The sequence below is a fragment of the Bidens hawaiensis genome, unplaced genomic scaffold, assembly GCF_021521415.1.
Source record: "Bidens hawaiensis isolate Kalapana, Puna unplaced genomic scaffold, B.hawaiensis_p1.1 tig00004003_1, whole genome shotgun sequence".
Lineage (NCBI taxonomy): Eukaryota > Viridiplantae > Streptophyta > Magnoliopsida > Asterales > Asteraceae > Bidens > Bidens hawaiensis.
In genome coordinates, this window is record NW_027491234.1 from 40,277 (window position 1) to 61,582 (window position 21,306).

The 21,306-nt window shown below is 37.2% G+C and overlaps 1 protein-coding gene, 1 long non-coding RNA gene and 1 pseudogene across 3 annotated transcripts; all 3 read left to right on the forward strand.

The window, feature by feature from the left end:
- The first annotated feature begins 1,095 nt into the window (after positions 1-1,095).
- LOC143624914 (uncharacterized protein C115.02c-like) lies at positions 1,096-6,024 on the forward strand (annotated as a pseudogene). The gene is made up of 12 exons (XR_013152194.1): positions 1,096-1,180; positions 1,919-2,055; positions 2,772-2,908; positions 2,973-3,118; positions 3,201-3,649; positions 3,714-3,836; positions 3,944-4,065; positions 4,921-4,990; positions 5,108-5,200; positions 5,297-5,424; positions 5,501-5,642; positions 5,735-6,024. The product of XR_013152194.1 is annotated as an uncharacterized protein C115.02c-like (transcript).
- Positions 6,025-15,424: 9,400 nt separating this feature from the next.
- LOC143624915 (uncharacterized) lies at positions 15,425-16,813 on the forward strand. Its single transcript, XM_077095410.1, has one exon. It carries the CDS (start codon positions 15,425-15,427, stop codon positions 16,811-16,813), a length of 1,389 nt encoding a protein of 462 aa, XP_076951525.1.
- Positions 16,814-18,448: 1,635 nt separating this feature from the next.
- LOC143624945 (uncharacterized) lies at positions 18,449-20,817 on the forward strand. The gene is made up of 6 exons (XR_013152195.1): positions 18,449-18,601; positions 18,678-18,762; positions 19,528-19,637; positions 19,713-19,794; positions 20,415-20,572; positions 20,773-20,817. It is a non-coding gene; the product is annotated as an uncharacterized LOC143624945 (long non-coding RNA).
- Positions 20,818-21,306: the final 489 nt, after the last annotated feature.

Genomic DNA, 21,306 nt, shown 5'->3' on the forward strand with positions numbered 1-21,306 from the left:
AGGTTGGGGTGTGACAAAATCCGCCTTCTACCGATCAAGACTTGTATTGTACAATCATATTTTGTCATTACATTTTTGTAGAATGATCCATTTATAAACAACTTGCTTACACCTTCAAGCGTATAAACTACATGTCCAAAGCCTTCCCACTTTGTGAGGAATTTAGTTATGCATCAATCACGCCTTTCACTTTTGGCCAACATGTCTAAAAAGCAACGTGCTAGACGAATGAATTTATAACATCGATACATGTGATATACAAGTAAGATACGCACAGTTAAGGTGTATAATTAACATAAAACTTCAATACCCATTAGGATAATAGGACAAACTCTAAGTCAAGAATCTAAGTTGTATCTCTAAGTGTTGCTGACCCGCTAAAGTTATAACTCTTCATTTGTTATACGAATCGTATAAGGCTATACTGGTCGTATAATTAGAACGTATAACACATCAATCATTTTCAATAAAGTTATATGAGTCATATAACTTTTGTAAACCACCTTAAATGATTCATATAACAACTTGTATTAAACCTTATTTTATTTTCCGTATGTAAATAGTATGTCAAGTGTGTGTAAAATATATATCTTATCTATATCCATACTTACTATATATGATATAAGAGTGGAAGAACGCTTACATTTTAAGATATGCAATAAACAATGCATAATGTACCACACACAATGCATTAACTTATAAGATTTGAGAGACAATTTTGTCTTTATGGCACTTCATATGTTAACTTCAATTTCTTAAAAAATAGTTACAACTTTAACCGTTCAACTTTAGTTAAATTTTGTTAATTTGAATAATGGTTACATATTTACCTCTTATTCTAAACAAACTACCTCACCACTTTTAAAGGATCATAACTTTTTCACACGTTAATATTTTTTAAACAATTACACCGTACAAACCAACGTTTTATTCTCTTTAATTTGAGTATAGTATTTCTATAGTTTATTAATTAAAAAAAACTTACATGCTACGTGATTACCAATTAAGATCAATAACGGGTCGGGCAGCTACTGGTGTTAGAACAGGTCAATACAAAAGGGGTTAAAAAGTAGTTACGAGCGTACTGTTTCGATCATGTTGAAAGTGGTGTCTCAATCTAGTGGATGGTCCGACCGTTGGCGACGTCACAGAGATGGCGGCACTTTACTCCCTCCCACCGGTATAATAATAATAATAATAATAATAATAATAATAATAATAATAATAAATCATCAGCTCCCAATGATCCAACAACAATAACAGTAATCCATCCTCAAACCAACCATGAGTCGTCATCGCTTCTTTTCTTCTTTCCGCACTCTTGTTACCGATTCACCGCCCTCCGCCTATATTCTCAATCTTCAGCATCTAATAATATTCCAGGTACCTTCAATTCATATTATCCTATCCTCTTTATTCGCATCCGACCGAGATGCAAATTCAAATGAGTTCGTTTCTATTTTGTGAAATTAAGTGGGTCTGACTAATCGATCATTCAGTGATGGCTATGGTAAATGTGTCTTCGTTAACTCACTTTAATCAAAACCAAACCGTACCGAACCTTGTATGCTTGTGTTTTTCAAAATGTTATACCTCCATTTTCAAACATTTAAATTTATGCTACGTCTATAACGTAGCTTGAAACCCCATAACCAAGCTTGGAACCGGCGCATTTCAGCTTCGAAAGGTCACAAATGAGCTTAGAACACCATACAACAAAGAAAAAAAATGCATTGGACGATTAATCGACACATAACTGAAGCTCAGTTATGGTTATGGCTAAGTCCCCATAACTGAACATAACCGACTTTGCACACCCCCAGTCATAAGGTGTTTGATGGAATGCAATCTTTAGTCCCCTTTGTTTCTGCCTCACATTATCTGATTAATATTATTATACAAATTTATATTGATTCAGGGCCACTTATACAATATAAAAACCTGGTCAAAGAAGGAAAGTTGCAGTTTGATGCTTACCAGGAGAAAGTTGCTTTAGAACTGGATAACTTGCTTCAAAGATTGGAGCAGTATGAAAAAGAAATGCAAGAATATCATGTAGGTTTTGAAAGTTAGCATCCCCGGTTTATATTATTCATTTTTTATGTAAATTGAATTTTAATAATCCGAACTATTACCCACTGGTCACATTACCGATGTTGATTATGATCGATAGGCCTGACAATTTTGACGGACCGTCCTAAAAATGGGTTGATATGTTGTTTTTTTAAAATACTGGGGTGATATGGGCGGTTGTTTCTCAGAGAACGGGTCAAGAGTGGGTTGATTGAGACAACCCTTTTCAGTGAATGGGTTGGTCTTAGTGTCTTACACACAACCGGCGCCAGTATGCACATAACCAGACATTGGACGTGTAACTCGATACTGGTACATAGCGCGCCACGGTGGTGCCAGTTATGTGTCTGATGCGAAACCGGTTCTGGACCAAACATTTTGGATGGTTTTTTTAAATGAAAGAATTTTAGTCATATTATTTGAATTTTCTCTAGCTATGATTTTTTTCCCCAATTGTTTAAACCAACCTTTTCTGACCCGAAACCTCATCCGACCCAACTCTGTTCTGACCCGAACCCCTTTCAACCCGAACCAAAATCAACCTTTTTTGAGTCAACCCGTTTTGACCCGAACCTGTTCTGATTCGAACCCGACATATTTACCAGGCCTAATTATGGTCAATGGGTCATCGTCTGGATTATTAAAATCCAGTTTACCTATATTTTGCCTATTAGTGATTTATTTCATATTATCTTTAGATTAAACTGGCCAAGTGGGAAGAAAACCGTGAGAATGAGCGTCGCAAGCTTTTACTAAAGGAAGCCGAGAGTAAGCAACAATGAAATGAAGCATTAGGCAAGACACACAATAGATTCTTGGGCCGATGGCTTGATCGGTAACTCATAATAATCACATTCTTTTCTCGTTTAATTAAATTAATGACACTTAATCTTACGCAGGAAAAAACCCGTGAATGTAGAAGCCGGAGTCGGAAAATGGGTTTCATATCTAAACCGAGAAAAGAAGTTGGATTTAGCAGTTGGCAAACGCCCCGATATCCCACCAGCTCCTAAAGGATTATACATTTACGGGAATGTCGGAAGCGGTCTGTTGACCGTTTATAATCCTTTGACTTTAGTCACCTTTACTTGTATTTTTTTTTTTATAATTTGCTTAATGCCATGTAGGCAAGACGATGCTGATGGATATGTTTTATAATTCCACCAAAGGGATTGTTACACATAGAAGACGGTTTCACTTTCATGAGGCAATGTTAGAGATTAACGAGCGTATGCATAAGGTATGGAAGAATGAAGTACAAGAAAAGTCAACGCAGTCAACCATTTCTAATTGGATAATAAACCTTCCGTTTGATACTAAAGTTAAGGAATGGATAGCTGGTGAAGAAAGTTATAAAGAGAATATGCAAATGAAGAATATTCTTCCGGCTGTTGCAGATAAGTTTCTTGTTGACCAGAAAAGTCAAAGCAGAGGCGCTAGTATTCTATGTTTTGATGAAATCCAGACTGTTGATGTGTTTGCTATTGTCGCCTTATCGGGAATTATTAGCAGACTGTTAAGTACTGGAACGATTCTTGTTGCCACTAGTAACCGAGCACCAAGTGACTTGAATCAAGTAAGGTTTTCATATTAATTACAATGAAATTGCGTTAATTACTCACGTTTATTAAATTATTTAGGATGGTATGCAATGGGAGATATTTTTGAAGCTTCTTGAAAAATTAGAAGACCATTGTGCAACTGTTTTAATTGGAAGTGAAACGGATTACCGTCGTTTATTATCACAAAGATCTATAAACCTGGTAAGAATTTAAGGTTTACCATTTATCTACACAATACTTTCATTTATGAATTTGTCAAATTTTATTTGAGGTGGACAGGTGGTTAAACTGATATTATTTATGCACAGGTGACCTACTTTTACCCTTTAAACAGCATTGCAAACAAGAAATTTGAAAGTGTGTGGGATGAAACCGTAAGAAATTTTGGGGAACCTGTCAGATCTGAAACTATCTGAGTAATGTTTGGCAGGTACGTCTTAAGTAGGGGTGTAAACGTGCCAGGCGGCCCAGGCCACTCATGAACTACTCGAGACTGGCTAGCCAGGGCCGTCTCAACGTTCTTGAAGGCCTAAAGCGAACTAAAATGTTGAGGTCTATTTTAAAAAATAATTTGATATAAATCCTCCTCCTTTGCCCAGGCTTGGGACCGGCAATAATAAACTATTAAGTTTATAGTTGGCGGAGTTAAATTTTGTTTTTTAACTATTTCCTCCTCTGCCCGTCCGTCCTTTTGGCTTTAGTTTTGTTTTTGTTTTTTTTTTAATTATTTCCTATTCAGACGTGCATATATCATAATAATAGAATTGGGCCTTACTTTGGCCCATTTTAAAACATATAGTATATACATGTTGCATTATTTTGGAGGCCTAACAAAGTTGGAGACCCAAGGCGATGGCCTGACTTGGCTGGCCCATGGGCTGGGCCTGTGGCTAGCTAAAGGCTCAAACTGAGCATAGCTTAAACGAGCTTGAGCTTCATATAGTGAGGTTGGCTGGACTTGCGAGCCTAAACAAGCCTATTATTTAGATAAATATAGAAACTTATTTTTTATATAATAAACTTATAATTACGTAGTACAGTATAAATAACTAAATAATATATGTTATATTATATATGTAAATTAAAGTTTATAAACCAAGCTTTATCTTGAAAACTTTATCATGAGCTTAGCTCAAGCTCTTTTAACTAATCGAGCCACTTTGGAGCTTAGGCAAGGTCAGTCTCGACTCGTTTTACACCCCTAGTCTTAAGGTCAACATGTTTTTAACGCCACTAGACTTTCAATATATGAAGCTAAGTGTTGAATGATTAATGCATTATGTAGAACACTGGAAGTTCCTGAAAGCTGTAACGGGGCAGCAAAGTTTTCATTTGAATATTTATGTGGTCGTCCGGTAAAATTCTGATATAATTTGCTTTATATTGTTATACATGTACTTTATTAGTTCATTGAGTGTAATTTTTTTTACATTTACCATTTTTGAGTTAATAACGATAAGCATCATGTTTAGGTCGGGGCTGCAGATTACATTGCTGTGGCCAAGAATTACCATACGGTATTCGTATCAGACATTCCTATGATGAGTATGCGGATTCGTGACAAGGTGCGCCGAACAAATTTGGTCAAACGATAACCAATTTGACATCCTTGATGAGTATGCGGATTCGTATTTACATTAGTATTTTTATTATTATTTCAGGCACGGAGATTTATCATACTCGTTGATGAGTTATACAATCATCATTGTTGTTTATACTGTTCTGCAGCTTCTTCTATCGAAGAATTATTCCAGGGAACCGAAGAGGGGACTCTTTTTGATTTAGAGAGGTAAGTTTTTGTTATTGAAAATTTTGATTTTTTTTTTATTGTTTTTATGTAGCTAATTATGTGATTCGAATAACAGTTTTCAGTTTGAAACGGAGGCAGAAGGTTCAAAGCTTCGTAGAGATGTTTTAGCGGAGGGAAATATTGGTTCTGGAGGTGCGCCAGCTGGCATCATTTCCATGCTTTCTGGAAAAGAGGAAATGTTTGCTTTTCGTCGAGCGGTCTCTCTCTTGATATTTCTATGTGCACATACATATATCTATGTATAATATATTAGCATACATATGATGTGACATTAATGGTAATTTTGTAGGTCTCTCGTCTCATAGAAATGCAAACGCCTTTCTATCAGGAAGGCGTACGGCTTTATCATCCACTTTTTCAAGCAGACCGTATTGGGCTCAACATGCGTAACATGAAACATGTTACCGGTATAGAAACAAGTGTTTGAAAGATGGATTTGTTTTGTGTAGGATATGATGATAAATTGGTGAAAGAATCCTAATAAAGTTATATTTAAGGGGTGATAATGTGACATGTTGGGCTTGTTTGGAATCAGCAGCCTCCTTATGTGTATACTCAAAGCTCTTACCTGTTAGTAGTTATATGATTAACATTTAATGGCCGAGTGAAGTCGCATTGCTTATTTGATTTGAAAGACATTGATTCTAAACTGCAAAACAACATTTTGTGTTTTCCCTTTGCTTTTAGTTCCCCGATGTTTGTTTAACACTATAGCTATTGTCTCGGATGTGATGCACAAATTATATGAGCTGTCTGTCTCGTATGGAGATACCAGCAGCCGATATTGAGAGTACTGTTGCTATGTGAAATCTGCAAAAAAGAAGTTTTATGTGTTATGTATTATTGGTATCCGGTTAGTCCTTACTTTTCAAAAAGAAGTTTTATGTGTTGGAATAGACTTTATTGGAGTATACAACTTTCCTATTATGCAATCCAATGAAAGAGTTTAGTGAAGCGTAAGAAGATCTTGGACCGAGAAAGCACAGATTGGTGGAACTCGACAACAAGAGCTAACAAAATTCCAAATAAACGAAGCAAGGGGGCAAGAAGTGAACAAATGCTGTGTAGCTTCACGACCATCTTCACACAATCCACAGGAACCAAGCCTACTTGCACATTTTGGTTCGATAGGGCCTCATGCGTCGAAATCATGTCCATCACAGCTTTCATGCAAAACTGCTTATCTTTTTTCTTTTAATACTCAATTATTCCAAGACAAGACAAATTGAGGGGATAAGTATTAGAAGCATTAACCAAAGCATTTTCATTGAGGCACCGTAAATCTACCAGAAGGGTTGGTTATTCGTAAGAACCACCTGTTGGATCAGATTATTCGAATCTGAAAGTTAAGTTGTTTCTAGGCTAAACATTAAGGGCCCATGCCCAGATCAATCAAGAGGATCAGGACAATCAATGATCAATTTGTTTTTGTTGGTTTCCTTCAAAAACAGATTCAGAAACAACTCCAAAAGCGGCTGAGGGAAAACCCATGCATCAATCTAAAATCGAATATCCCTACAGTCTCCACTTTGCCCTTAATCATGCTGGTCAGCTCCAGATTTGAGAATGCAAGCAGATTATATATATGGCTCACATGAAGTAATAACGGCAATGATCTTTGCGTTGTATGATAACAACACTCTTCTCCAAAGTGCCCGATTTAAAACGCCACCACAATTTCCAGGGCAATGCTAGCATCCCTTATCTGCTAGCGTCGATCGGGGTGGTAATTTTACTCCAACTAACCCAAACATATTTTGCTATATTCCACATTCGTGGGCTTTGAGATGTCATGTTTTGCAAGAGCTCCCTCTTCACCAACACCAGTATATATATATATATGTATCATTTAAAAGGCCCATTTTTTCTTATATACACATAGCGGTACCGAGTCTTTCGTATTGTTTCTTAAACCATTTCATTGGTATCCAAACTATCGGTCCTAGGAGTAGATGCTCAGTTACTGGAATTTATACCAACAATGATCAAGATGACCACAAGGAGCAAGAGTTAAACGGACTCTTTTTCGTCCAAATGTAAAACTTTTTTTTTCTTCGCAAATGCTCGATAGATCTTTGAAAATTTAGTTAGGAATTTGAACAACATAAGTCGTGCTTCACCATATACCATTCTGGAACCAAATTCCGTACCAAGAACCTAAAAATGTTGTATTGGCCACACCGATCAATCGGTCCCAGCGCCAGCATAAGGGAGGTAAATTACGTGTCCCAGAATAAATCGAGTGGTGCTGGGGTTTGATCCCCAAACCTCGGCAATAGATTCCTTACCACTAGGCATCGATTGAGGAGAAAATAAATTTCCTAGATTCACTAGATAGGATATACGTGGATGATTGGATTTACCAATGCGATCGTTTCTTCCCTATTAACAAGACATCAAAGAACTACTTAAAACGAGTGATTTAGGCATTTTTTATTTTTAGTGTGGTTGAGGAAAGAGGGTGTTGAGTAGTTTTCTGCATGAACAACTTTAAACGAGTTATGTGACAGGGAATGGAGAGAAGGAACAACTAAAAAATAATGTTTTAAGGTGTGTAAGTGGTTCGAGAGAAGAGGGAAGAGATATTTCTCTTTCTGTACGACCACCAAATCATATTTTTGGGCCCCTCATTGGTTACATTTATAGTGTATTTGGAGAGGTGGAGGTGATGTTGAATGTGACGTGGAAGAGAGAGAGATGAGAGATAATGTGTAAATACTTGGCTAAGTGCGCATATTTAAAGAGAGAGAAAAAAATTGTGAGTAGTGGGTATTAAATGTAGAAAAAGAAAGATGGAAGAGATTGAGTAGTGAGGTGATGCGGCAAAGATTTTTGCTAAGGTAACGTTCGGTATGTATGAATGAAAGGTGGAATGAAATAAACCATTGTAATGGAATGAAAAAAAATGTGTTTGATGGGTTAATGGAATGAAATCACCCATTACTATGGTCATTCCATTCCCCCCGACTAGTTTTATCAACAAACCAACCCAACCCAACCCAACCCAACCCAACCCAACCCAACATTTTAATAAAAAAAATTAATTTCTCTCTGTTCCACATACACAACCCAACCTAACCCAAATTTTCACTTTTATTCCTAACCCAACCCAACCCAACCCAATTCAATTATTTTAATATATATATATATATTTAGGTTTTAATTTATTCTATAAAATTTATTATAATTAAAAAATGTTTATTTTTTAAATTGTATTATTTTAAATATAAAAAATATTAAAAAAATTGAATTTTTTACAGTAACAAAACTAATTTTACATATAATAATATTATAAAAAATACATGTTTTTAAAAGTGCTCCGTTTCTAACAAAATTTATATCAAAATTCTCATAAAAATAAACTAAACAAGGCTGTGTTTTAAAAATTTTAAAATAAGTTAAATAATATAGGTTATTAAAAAAAATCAAATTATATACAAAAGAAATTGTTTGAAAGAAAAGAATGAAAAAATGAATATTTAAATGAAGTTGGGTCATAGCCTAGGTTGATCTCATAGCTTGGGTTGTGCACTATAGCTCATTTAATTTATTTTTTTAATAGGTGAAAAGTGTAACAACCTCATAGGAAGTTGTTGATAAGGTTAGTTTAAAACACCTCAAATTCATTCCATCCACCCCCCCTCCCCGTTATTTTTTTTCATTCTATCCTACCTTCACACTATGTCACCTTCACCACCTTCCCACCACCATTACCCATTGCCCTCTCACCACCCACCACCACCTTCGCCGCCCGCCACCACCCGCCTCCGCCACCGGTCACCACCACCACCCACCTCCGCCGCCACCACCTACCAGCACCGCTCACCACTACCACCACCAACCATCGCTCCCGCAATCACCACCACCGCCCATCACCTACCGCTTACCACCGTCATCGCCACCACCACCCAATATTAGCACCACCTGCCACCACCAACAATCGCTCCCAGCTCCCGCCCATCGCCACCGCCACCATCCACCACCACCATTACTAGTCGTCGCCCACCACCACCATCCCATTGCCACTCACTACCATTTTTATTTTGTTCCAACTTTTTCTAGCTTATCAAAAAATAAAGAATAATAATTTATTTCATTCCCCCATGGTAATCAAACATGTCAATGGAAAGGTAATTATCCATTCCGTTACCACGTCCATTCCATTAACTCGTTCATTTCATTCCATTACACCATACCAAACAGACCCTAAGGGTATGTTTGGTTGAAGGTAATGGAATGAAGGGGTAATGGAATGGGAGAATGAATGGAATGGACAAGGGAATGAAATTGATCATTACCATTCTTTGTCTTGTTTGGTTAATCTATAGGAATGAAATCAATTATTAATTTTTATTGTTTGGTATCCAAAAAAATTGTATAAATGAAATAGAAATAACAAAAACACTCCTATCTCAAAATACTTTTTAACCAAAAAAAACAAAAAAAACCCCTACAATGGCGACGATGGTTGCTCTGGCAACGAAAATGGTGGTGGCGGTGGCGGTGGTGGTGGATGCGATGGTGGTGTCGGCGGAGTTGGTGGTGGTGCCAATAGTAGTGGTGGTTGTTAAGTGATGGTGTTGTTGAGAAAGTAGGGTGAATGAGGAATGGAATGAAAAAAAAGAAGGGGGTGGGAAGGAATGGTTTTGATGGAATCGATTCCATGTGTAATGGATGATTTCATTCCATTGAGCAACCAAACACCACTTTTTCATTTCCACGTAATGAATCATTCCATTCCTACTGTAATTCCTACATACCAAATACTACCTAAGTATTTTTGATTGCATTGGGGATAGTCTTAGAGGTACAATCTTACATGAAGACTAGACAAACTATAGGTAGCTACATATTTGGGCTTTTTACTCGGTTTCTATACTGAAAGAGAGCTTGGCCAGCGGCTTTGGGCTTTTTTTAGTGTTTAGCCACCGGCAGGGCTGTCTTCGAGAACCTTTTAAAATTTTGGGGCGTGGGATGAGTAAAAGAATAGGCCCCTAAAATTGCGTTCTCAATGATGCAATAGCTAGTTTGACAATTTTACCGATAAGGCAGTCTTTCAAAAGCATAAAACAAACAAATAATAATAAGTATGTTACTAAAATGATATATAAAACACAAATGAAAGTTTTCTTCTATAAAAAAATAAACACTAATTATGGGAATTGAACCTATGACCTTTGTTTCCATAGTCTAGAAGACTTTCCATTCAACAAAAGAGCCATTTGTAGACCTTTGTGTTAAAACAAAATTATATATAAAATATAAATTTAATTTTTTTTAACAATTAAGGGCATCTCAGGAGAGTGGACTTGAGTCCGTCGCCTTTCTTGCCCTCTCCTTGGGCCGGGCCTGGCCACCGGTTAAAGGTATTTTTAATGTTAAGCCGATGGCTAGAAGGCTTAGCCGAAGAGTAGGGGCATTTTTAATGCTTAGCCAATGGCTAGAGACATTTTCTTTCTTTTTTTCTTCAACTGACTATCTTGATTATTCTAATCAATTTCATTCTTTCTCCTCCGTATCATATACTCTTCTCTTCAATTATGGTATGGTGTCTCTTGTCTTTTCTTAGAAATACCCTTAAACACTTGTACAACATATCAAAGAATAACATACATCATGCCTCAATCTCCTCTTGGTTAATAATCCCAAACTTGAAGCGTTATATTCGTTTATATTAGCTAGTCAAGATATTATAATTATTTTCTTTATCAGTTCTGTATCTATTGTCAATCAATTGAATATAAAGAAATAACATTTCACAACATTTCATATCCTTTATACAACACACAAAGCATGTACCCCACCCAAAACTTCTAGAGTGATCCGTAAGATAATTGTGGTAGGTAACAAGTACCAAAATAATGTAAAAGTCCAGATTTTTATGTTTTTATAACACGTGGCAAAACCATCACCTAATACATTTTAAACAACTTTTAGGACAAGTTGTAAATTATAAAATTGGGCGATATCTAATTATATCTTTATTAATTTGAAAGTGGACGTTAGACATAAAATGGTACTGTACGGATAGCATATTTCAAGCATCAGTTACAAGAGTTTGAAGCGCCTTTCAGTTGCAAGCTGGCAGTACACGTGCCTTTCACTCGTAGTTTGTTGCCACTTTAGTGCTCCTTTGCAGTATTACATCTGTCTTCACTATCAATTGCATGTGGGCATATTTCGGGCCTTCGTTGCAGGTTTCGTAAGTTAACATCTTCATCAATTGTTGCTCCATTTTCTGCAAATCGCTGACATTTGTTGTTGATTTGGGTTTTTCAGGTTCAATTGCATTTGGTTTGGGGTTTTGTTGTGGTGAGTACTTTCTGGTTATTTGTTCTCTTTCTTGCTTAATTGAGTAAATTAGGTTGTCATTTGTTGCTCTCTTAGGTTAAAACTTAAAAGCTTTAGGTAGATCAGTAACCTAAATAATTGTATTTGCCATATATATTCTTTGAGAATAAAAGATTTAAATAAAGATATAATTATAGCCATTTAAAATTATAGCCATGTTAGATATTCATTTTCTTTCGTGCTTAAGTGAGTTAGCAACTCACAATTTCTTGCCATGTTGCTAAGCTGATAATGAGAGAGCCAGTGGTTTTGAAACATTATATGACTTCCAAATAGATAAAAAAAAACTCTTGTCAAACTGATATCAAATAACGTCAAAGTCAACAAAACATCCATAAAATTTGTCAATTGTGCCCTCTGTGTAACAATCATAAAAAAGAATGTACACAAAAATTTCAAGTGATTGTTTGCAGATGAAGTTCTAACATTTCTCAGTATGTAACAATACTAAAATGGAAAAAAAAATTGTATATTTGATCATTGAGCAGCAACGAAACGCCTCACCACTGTTTATCAAACAGTGCAGATGACTCACTGTTGACTGCTTTCCGCGGCATCCAATGTAATCGTTAATGGAAGCCCTAATTAATGGGTTTTTTAGAGAGATAGACAAAGACACATTAATCTATATTTTTCAAACCAAATAAAGCATTACCTCTCATGCTTAAACAAAAATGGCATGGCGGTATGGAAACAATCCGGTCCAGTTCTGGGTATTTTCTTCTTGTGTCGACACAGGTCAGAACCAATGCTCACCCCTAGAATTATTACCAACAAAAATGAGATTTAGTAGCATAAAATTCTACACTTAAAATATAGACCTACAATCATGAACTTAACCATAGAATCTTAACTCGTTATCCAGCCTGCCCATCTTGGAATACCCAAAAATGGTATAGTTTTCCAATTTTCAAAGACTGTTTTTTTTAATCACTCATACAAAAGAAGACAAGTTCTGATACAAAAATACAAAAATGCATAGTAAATAGAAGGAAAAATTCTTTTAAGGATGTTGAGACTATAGTTGTTTACAAACTCAGAGTTAAAAAAATATTAGGAACCATCCGTATTATTAGATTTATCTCAAACGGTTTTTGTTCTTTATTTATTCTTTCCTCTGTTTGGTCAGTTCGTGATCCACCCCGTCTAATGTTCGATCTTAGACAGATGTATTTAATATCAATGGTTTTTTTTTCCACCTTAAACAAAGCTTTTGGCATTTTGATGCAATTTGTACAGCAGATTGTTATGTAGTAAATATGTTGCTATTTTTAAATATTAAAGATTAAGGGTTTGTATTTTTTTAATTGCTTCTTTAATTTTAATTGCCTGTTACTGCAGTTGATTGGCGTGTTGGAAAGCTGATTGCATCATGCGTACGTCTTCGTCGAGGTAACTGTTCAGCACAACTTTTTCGTTCCTGCTTTTGTCTTTATTAGTGTGTTGCTTGAGTTTGCATACTAGATAACCTTTGCATGTGTTGTTCCCTGTTTACTAGATGTTTCCCTGTTAGGTGAATTTACATGTTTGACTAGCCTTTTTTTTATACTTTGTGCTCGCCGTTTACTCGGTTTCTATACTGTTTTGGACCCTTACCTATCAACTTCCTTGCCTTAACGTATCATACCTGTTAATAAAATGTCTACGTCGAGGAGACGTCGAAGACGACTAGACTATTCCTTAATGCCAGAAGCGTCTGCATCTAATAGCAATGATCATTTCACCGACACGTTCTCTACCCGTCGTTCTGCTCTCTATCATGCCTCTACTTCTGACACGTCTCTTTACAAGGACAGCGGCGACTGCGGTTGTGTATGCGAGTACTGCAATGCATTTTTCTGGTTTGAGGAACGTTGTGTTTTGGCTTCTGTCAATCGTTATCCTAGATATACACAATGTTGCAAAGGTGGTGTTGTTAAGTTGCCCTTTGTACGGACGTATAGTCCAGCAATTGTCCAACTGTTTTCACAGCCTGATTTCCTCACAAATATACGTGCCTACAACTCGATGTTCTCGATGACATCTTTTGGTGCACACATCGATAACTCTATCAACCGTGGTTCAGGCCCGTACGTTTTTAAGATTGAAGGGCAGGTTCATCACTGGATCGGTTCTTTGTGCCCGCTTGCGAATGAAAGGCCTCGCTTTTTGCAAATGTATGTTTACGATACCGAAAATGAGGTTTCAAACAGATTGCATGCCTTTACTGGTAGTAATCACTCACCACTTAGTCCAGAAGTTGTCTCAATTCTTTTAAAAGAGCTCGAACACTCAAACGAGCTGATCAAGCTTTTCCATACTGCCAGGGATCTTCTGCAGTCCGGTGAAACTACTGACTTCTACATACGTTTATATGACTGTCACAACACCCCGTGCTATGACAGACCATCTAACAATTGTATTGGGGCTATTGTCACTGATAATGAGCCAATGTCCGATGGTTTTGACATTGTCATTCGTTCTAAAGGCGGTGATCCTAAACGTATAAGCAAGTTGCACCCACTTTATATGCCACTTCAGTATCCTTTATTGTTTGTCCATGGCGAAAGTGGTTGGTCACCTAAGATGTTGTGTAATACGGATGCGATGGCTAAGAACAGAAAATTAACTATGAACATGTTTTATAGTTATCAGCTTCATGATCGCCGGCACATGTACACCTTAGTACTTCGTGGTGGCCGCCTTTCTCAGCAATATTTTGTTGACGCGTACGTTTGTATTGAACAAAGTAGACTCGATTATATACGCTTTAACCAGAACACGGTCAGAACGGAGTTATTTCAAGGTGTGGAAGACGCTGTCACACGAGGTGACACGGAAGGCCGTGACATTGGCAAGAGAACGATATTACCTTCGTCTTTTAAGGGTGGTCCTCGATACATGTATAAGCATTACCAAGATGCTCTTGCAATATGTAGAGTGCATGGTAACCCGCAATACTTTATTACCTTTACATGTAATGTAAAGTGGCCGGAAATTGAAAGATACATGTCTCAGTACCCTTCACTCAAGGCACATGATCGACCGGACATAATTGCACGAGTTTTCCAGATAAAGGTTTCCTCACTTATCAATTTTTTGAAAACTATCAAACCGTTTGGAGAGGTTACAGCAGGTTATATCCATTGCAATATACTTCATGCTTCGTTTGAGGTATCATGTTTATTAAGTGTATATATTTGTTTCCTGTTGCACAGATTTGTACACTATTGAGTACCAAAAGCGAGGTCTACCTCATTGTCACCTATTAATATGGGTTGCCGCTTCTCACAAAATAGTCAATGCCGAGGACATTGACAAGTACATCACCGCTGAAATACCTGATCCCGTGTCTGATCCTCAGCTGTATAAAGTCATTTCAGACCTGATGATGCATGGCCCATGTGGTATTGCCAGACCATCATCGCCATGCATGAAAAAGGGATCATGCTCTAAGAATTTCCCCAAGCATTTCCAGCTTATGACATCATTTGATAAGAATGGCTATGCACAATACAAGAGGCGTGATGCAGGCAGTACAGTAACACGAAACAGTATTTCATAGGACAATCGGTATGTTATTTCTTACAACCGGCTTCTGTGTTTGCATTATCAAGCTCACATAAATGTCGAGTATTGCGGTTGGAGTATGCTGATAAAGTACTTATTCAAGTACATCTCAAAAGGAACCGACCGCATACGTTATAGAATCTCCAAAGGCCCATTGAACTCTGACAATGCCTCGACCACAAACGACTGTCACATAGACGAGATACAAAACTTTGTAGACAGTCGCTTTATTTGTCCTCATGAAGCGTCTTGGAGAATCTTTAATTTCCCAATACACTGCAGAAATCCAGCTGTACAAGTTTTATCTGTTCACCAAGAACATATGCAAACTATTACCTTCAGGGACAGTGACAATCTAGCCAACGTACTTTCCAATCCTACTGTAGGACACACTACACTCACCGGCTGGCTTCACAACAACCGTCACGATGATAGAGGTTTAGAATTGCGTTACATAGACTATGTCTCTGAATATAGATGGGATACATCCGGGAAATGCTGGATACGTAGGTCTTATAACACAAAACCGGCAATAGGCCGACTTACGTATGTACATCCTTCATGTGGTGAAAGATTTTATTTACGAATGCTTCTAACTCACCAACGAGGTTGTCGAACATTCAAGGATATTCGTACAGTTGAAGGCCATGTCTGTAGTACATACCGAGATGCATGCGACCGACTTGGATTACTTGGAGATGATCGAGAATGGTCAAATGCATTTAATGACGCAGCTGCATGGGGAACTGCATCAGAACTAAGAACCCTCTTCACACACATGTTACTATACTGCAGTGTATCGAAGCCTATAGATCTATGGAATGAACAGTGGGAAAAAATGGCTGATGATATTCGTCTTAGACATGGAATTACCAACCCAGAAGACTTAAAGCAGCAAATACTTTACGAGATTGAATTATTGCTTTGCGCGGCTCCTACACCATCAACTTTATCTCAGTATGGCTTGCCTTTGCCTAACGAGCAGCATCTTGCTCTTTTAAGTAACAGATTGCTCATGGAAGAAAAAAACTATGATAGGCAGGCACTAGCAGCAGAACACACCGACTCTAAAGGTCGTTTAAATGGACAACAACGTGACATATATGAACATGTGATGACCACTTTGGCCTTAAACGAGCAGGTTTTGGCTTTTGTATATGGTCATGGAGGCACTGGAAAGACTTTCTTGTGGTCAACAATCGCATCTGGACTTCGCTCTCAAGGTAAAATTGTATTGGCAGTGGCTGCATCTGGAATAGCTTCGCTCTTACTACCAGCAGGAAGGACTGCTCACTCCAGATTCAGAATTCCAATAGACCTTAGCGATGACACAACATGTGACATAAAGAAAAACACACAGCTAGGACAGCTACTAACCGAGGCAACATTAATAATTTGGGATGAAGCGCCAATGAACAATCGTAAATGCTTCGAAGCACTGGACAGAAGCCTTAAAAGATCTTCTTAACAATGTTGATAGCCTTTTCGGTGGCAAGTCTATAGTCTTAGGTGGAGACTTCAGACAAACACTGCCGATAATACAAAGAACCTCTAAGCAAACCATTCTGTCTTCATCATTGGCAAGATCCTACCTATGGAACAAATTCAAGATCTTTAAACTTACTGTCAACATGCGCGTGCAAAGACCAGGCTTAAGCGAACAGGAAAAGACTGAAATTTCTACGTTCTCATCTTGGCTGCTTGCAATTGGAGACGGCTTGATCGGCACACCTGACCTTAATGATCCGCAAGACACCAGAAACATACAGATTCCACCTCAGTACATCATACCTTTCCATGAAACCGCACTCACTGACCTAATTAAATTCATATAAGACGACAATACACTTCACAATCCATCAACCTCTACGCTGCCTACAAAGGCAATTATATGTCCTAAGAATGAAACAGCTCATGAAATAAACACACGGGTGCTTAACATGGCACCCGGAACATCAGTTACTTATCATAGTAAAGATACACTCATACCTCATACTGGAAATAACGAAGACACAGATTTGCTTTATCCGGTTGAATACTTGAATATGCTCAACTTTAAGGGTATGCCACCACATAAACTAGAACTAAAGGTCAACACGCCCGTAATATTACTGTGCAACCTTAATCCAACCAAAGGTCTATGTAACGGTACTAGACTTATAGTAACACAACTTTTACCCGCAATAGTTGAGGTACAGATAATGACAGGAACATCAATTGGCCATCGTGTATACATACCACGAATAAATCTTACACATACTGATCAAGAACTGCCATTTTCACTTAAAAGGAAACAATTCCCTTTAAATATTTGTTACGCGATGACAATAAACAAAAGCCAGGGGCAACCCTAAACAAAATAGGAGTCTACCTGCCACAACCGGTTTTCAGTCACGGACAACTGTACGTCGCATTATCAAGATCCACTAACCCTTCAACACTGAAACTTCTTATAGTACCTAACGACCACAATAAAGAAAACGAAACTAAGAACGTCGTCTACAAAGATTTTATAACAGAGATTAACTTGCAATAACTATACATAACATTTTACTTGCTAAGAATGTACATACTTTTATTATATTACATTAGTATAATGAAAAAAATAGAAAACTCCTCCTGCACATACATGAAACTAACTTACAACAACTATAAAGGTATTACACATGTAAATAAGATACTTTGCTTCTTTACTGCACACAATCACTTTTCAACCAATAGACAAAACACAAGGTTAGTTAAAGGAACACTGCGTGCTGTTAAAAAAGATAGCTTATCGGTAACACTACCAACAATATGACCATACCCATTGTAATTTTTCTACTTTATACTATTAGGTTGTTTGTCACATAACATGTATAAAAAAACTTTCTTATACAAACAGTTTTAAATTGCATTGATCACTGAATCCTTGATTATTAAAACATTCTCCAACACATTAACACATATTAACAACTTTCAGGGTGACGCTATTGAAGCCATCACAAACTCAGAGCACCAGCGTCACTTCGATCAGCTCATAAAGGTTCAATGTTGCTATGCTGTGTCCAAATACTTCCAACTGAAGCAAGGAGACAAATTAGAGTTGTCCCACATGATGCATCAATCAAATTTGGGCTCAAGGCAACCTTCACACCAATAAATAACACTACAATCCCAACCTTTTACTACGACTTCGCACCATACACATCGTTAACCGAAAGAATCCATGATCCAAAAAACCCAGCACCAACCACAGAGATAAAACCATTAACAGGTATAATGAACTATATGCTACTAATATCCGATCTGACCTACACATCAGTAATAATGCTCATGAAAAACAAACGCAGATTACATTGGCCGCATCGAGCACATAGGTAACGAAATACCAAGAAAGAACAAACGTCTGCGAAAAGTGACAATACTCGACACAAGGTCAGATGTATAACCTGTAACTTTTAATTTGTTTATACCACTTATAGTAAATATGTTCACTTCAAACTAGAAAAAAACATAAACAGAAATCACATCGCTTTATAACAATAATTATATAATAATAATAACAAAAATAAGTGGTTAAATTTACAAAATATCTTAAAATTGTGTTTGTAGAGCTTCGTTGATATCGCCCGAGAACGAAAAATTTCAGTACTGACATGTAGAGATGGGCAAATAAACCGATTAACTGAACCGACCCGAAAATCAAACCGTAACCGAACCGGTTTGAAATCGATTTTGTAAAAACCGGTTTGAAACCGACTGAAACCGTAGGTTCAGAACCGGTTTTTTATTTTCTCCACCAAAACTGGTTCCAAACCGGTTAACCGAACCGAAACCGGCTAAAACCGGCCAAAAGCGGGTCAAAACCTGAACCGAAACCAACCGTAACGTGGTAACAAACCGGTTTCAACCCGAACCAAAACCGGTAATAAACCAGTTTTGACTTTTATCAACCAAAGTAAACCGGTTTCAAGCCAAAACGGTTTTGAGTTTTAAACATGTTTGTGCACATCTACTGAGATGGATAGGGTGATATTCATATCAGTACCGAAACCTGAAGCAATTTGTTTTCCTTTATATCCAACCATTTATGGTTTTCATTTTCTTCATATCCAATTTTCTTTATAGTTTAACATCTCTTTTGATATCATAGCAATCTCATAAACGAAACTAACATACACAACATGTATATTATTGCAGCAAAAACAACATTGAAATAACATTCTGGGAAGACAAAAGAAACTTGATTACAGACCAAACCGCAGTTGGCAAGATACTAGCTGTGTCATCAACAATTGTCACATTCTTTCGTAACCATCAACTGAACTACAACACAAAAGTAACTACACAAACTTCATACATAACTAACAACACACTTTACGCAGGTGAGCTACAGCTGGAGTCAACATCAGCTTCCGCAGTCTCCATAAACCCTCCGATACCAGATCTGGAACAATACATCAACAGGTATTCTAAAACACATTTACTATATCACTAAGGATGGCAAAGGTTCGGCTGCATGTCGGGTATATGTTTTCCCAAACCCATACCCATTTATTAAAACCCGTCCCAAACCCGTTGACTATTTATCGACTTTTTACCCACCAGGTTTCGGATTGCTTGCAAAAGTAAAAAAATTGTGTGTTTTTTAAATAAGGCATTGGATCTTCTTATAAATGTATATATATAGTTATAATAAAAATATATAAAACAATTATGTCGACTACACTGGGTACATAATTGGGTAAATGAATCAATATTATCGGGTAATCGGGTATATTAAATTTCCCAAACCTGTCCCAAACACACAAAAAAATTTTAAACCTATCCCAAACCCATCCCAAACATAATGGCTTCGGTATTACCCGTTCCAACTATATCATGTTTCGGGTTTTAATGCCCAATTCGGCCTCATGTGTCACCCACCAGGCTCAAAGAAATTGGAGAACAGCCAACGACATTCCACTCACAGCCAATCATAACTCTCACTCAAATGCTGCAAAAGAATCCAGACAGTATCACTGTAAGTTATATACAAAATCACTATAACAAAATCTATGATTGTTGACTAACCACTTTCACAACAGCAAAACAAAGGAGCATGTAATGTTACTTTAGCAGACTTTGATCATGACAAACCTTGGGCCTATGTAAACTGCAACAACTGCAACCAGAGAGCGCATCTTCACGAAAAGGATAAGTTCGTGTGCCTAGACCATTGGGACGACTACGGAGTCAAATGCATGTTAGAAAACACATTAAAATTTAACTGCTGCACTTAAAAATTAGTATTCAACACATCTAGGAAAGAGCTCGGTACCGTACCGGTACCAGTACCGAAAATCCCGACCCCGAACAGGTACCGGTAACGAAGTATTTAAGGTAAAATTCTAAACACTTCTAATAATTAAACACTTACCCTTATTTTTCAATTACCAAATGTAGGTACTGCGTAAACACCATCATCAAAGACAAAGACACAACAGCAAAAGCAATCTTCTTTGATGATTGCAACAACTGCAACCAAAAGCAATTTTTCAATTACCAAATGTTGCCTATGTAAACTGCAACAACTGCAACCAGAGAGCGCATCTTCACGAAAAGGATAAGTTCGTGTGCCTAGACCATTGGGACGACTACGGAGTCAAATGCATGTAAGAAAACACATTAAAATTTAACTGCTGCACTTAAAAATTAGTATTCAACACATCTAGGAAAGAGCTCGGTACCGTACCGGTACCAGTACCGAAAATCCCGACCCCGAACAGGTACCGGTAGCGAAATGGTACCGAGACGGTACCAGTATTTAAGGTAAAATTCTAAACACATCTAATAATTAAACACTTACCCTTATTTTTCAATTACCAAATGTAGGTACTGCGTAAACACCATCATCAAAGACAAAGACACAACAGCAAAAGCAATCTTCTTTGATGAGGCAATGACAGACATACTGGAAACAACATGTGAAGAAATGAT

Coding starts and splice junctions, on each gene's coding strand:
- LOC143624915 (XM_077095410.1), top strand. CDS start 15,425: ATGCTGATAAAGTACTTATTCAAGTACATCTCAAAAGGAACCGACCGC.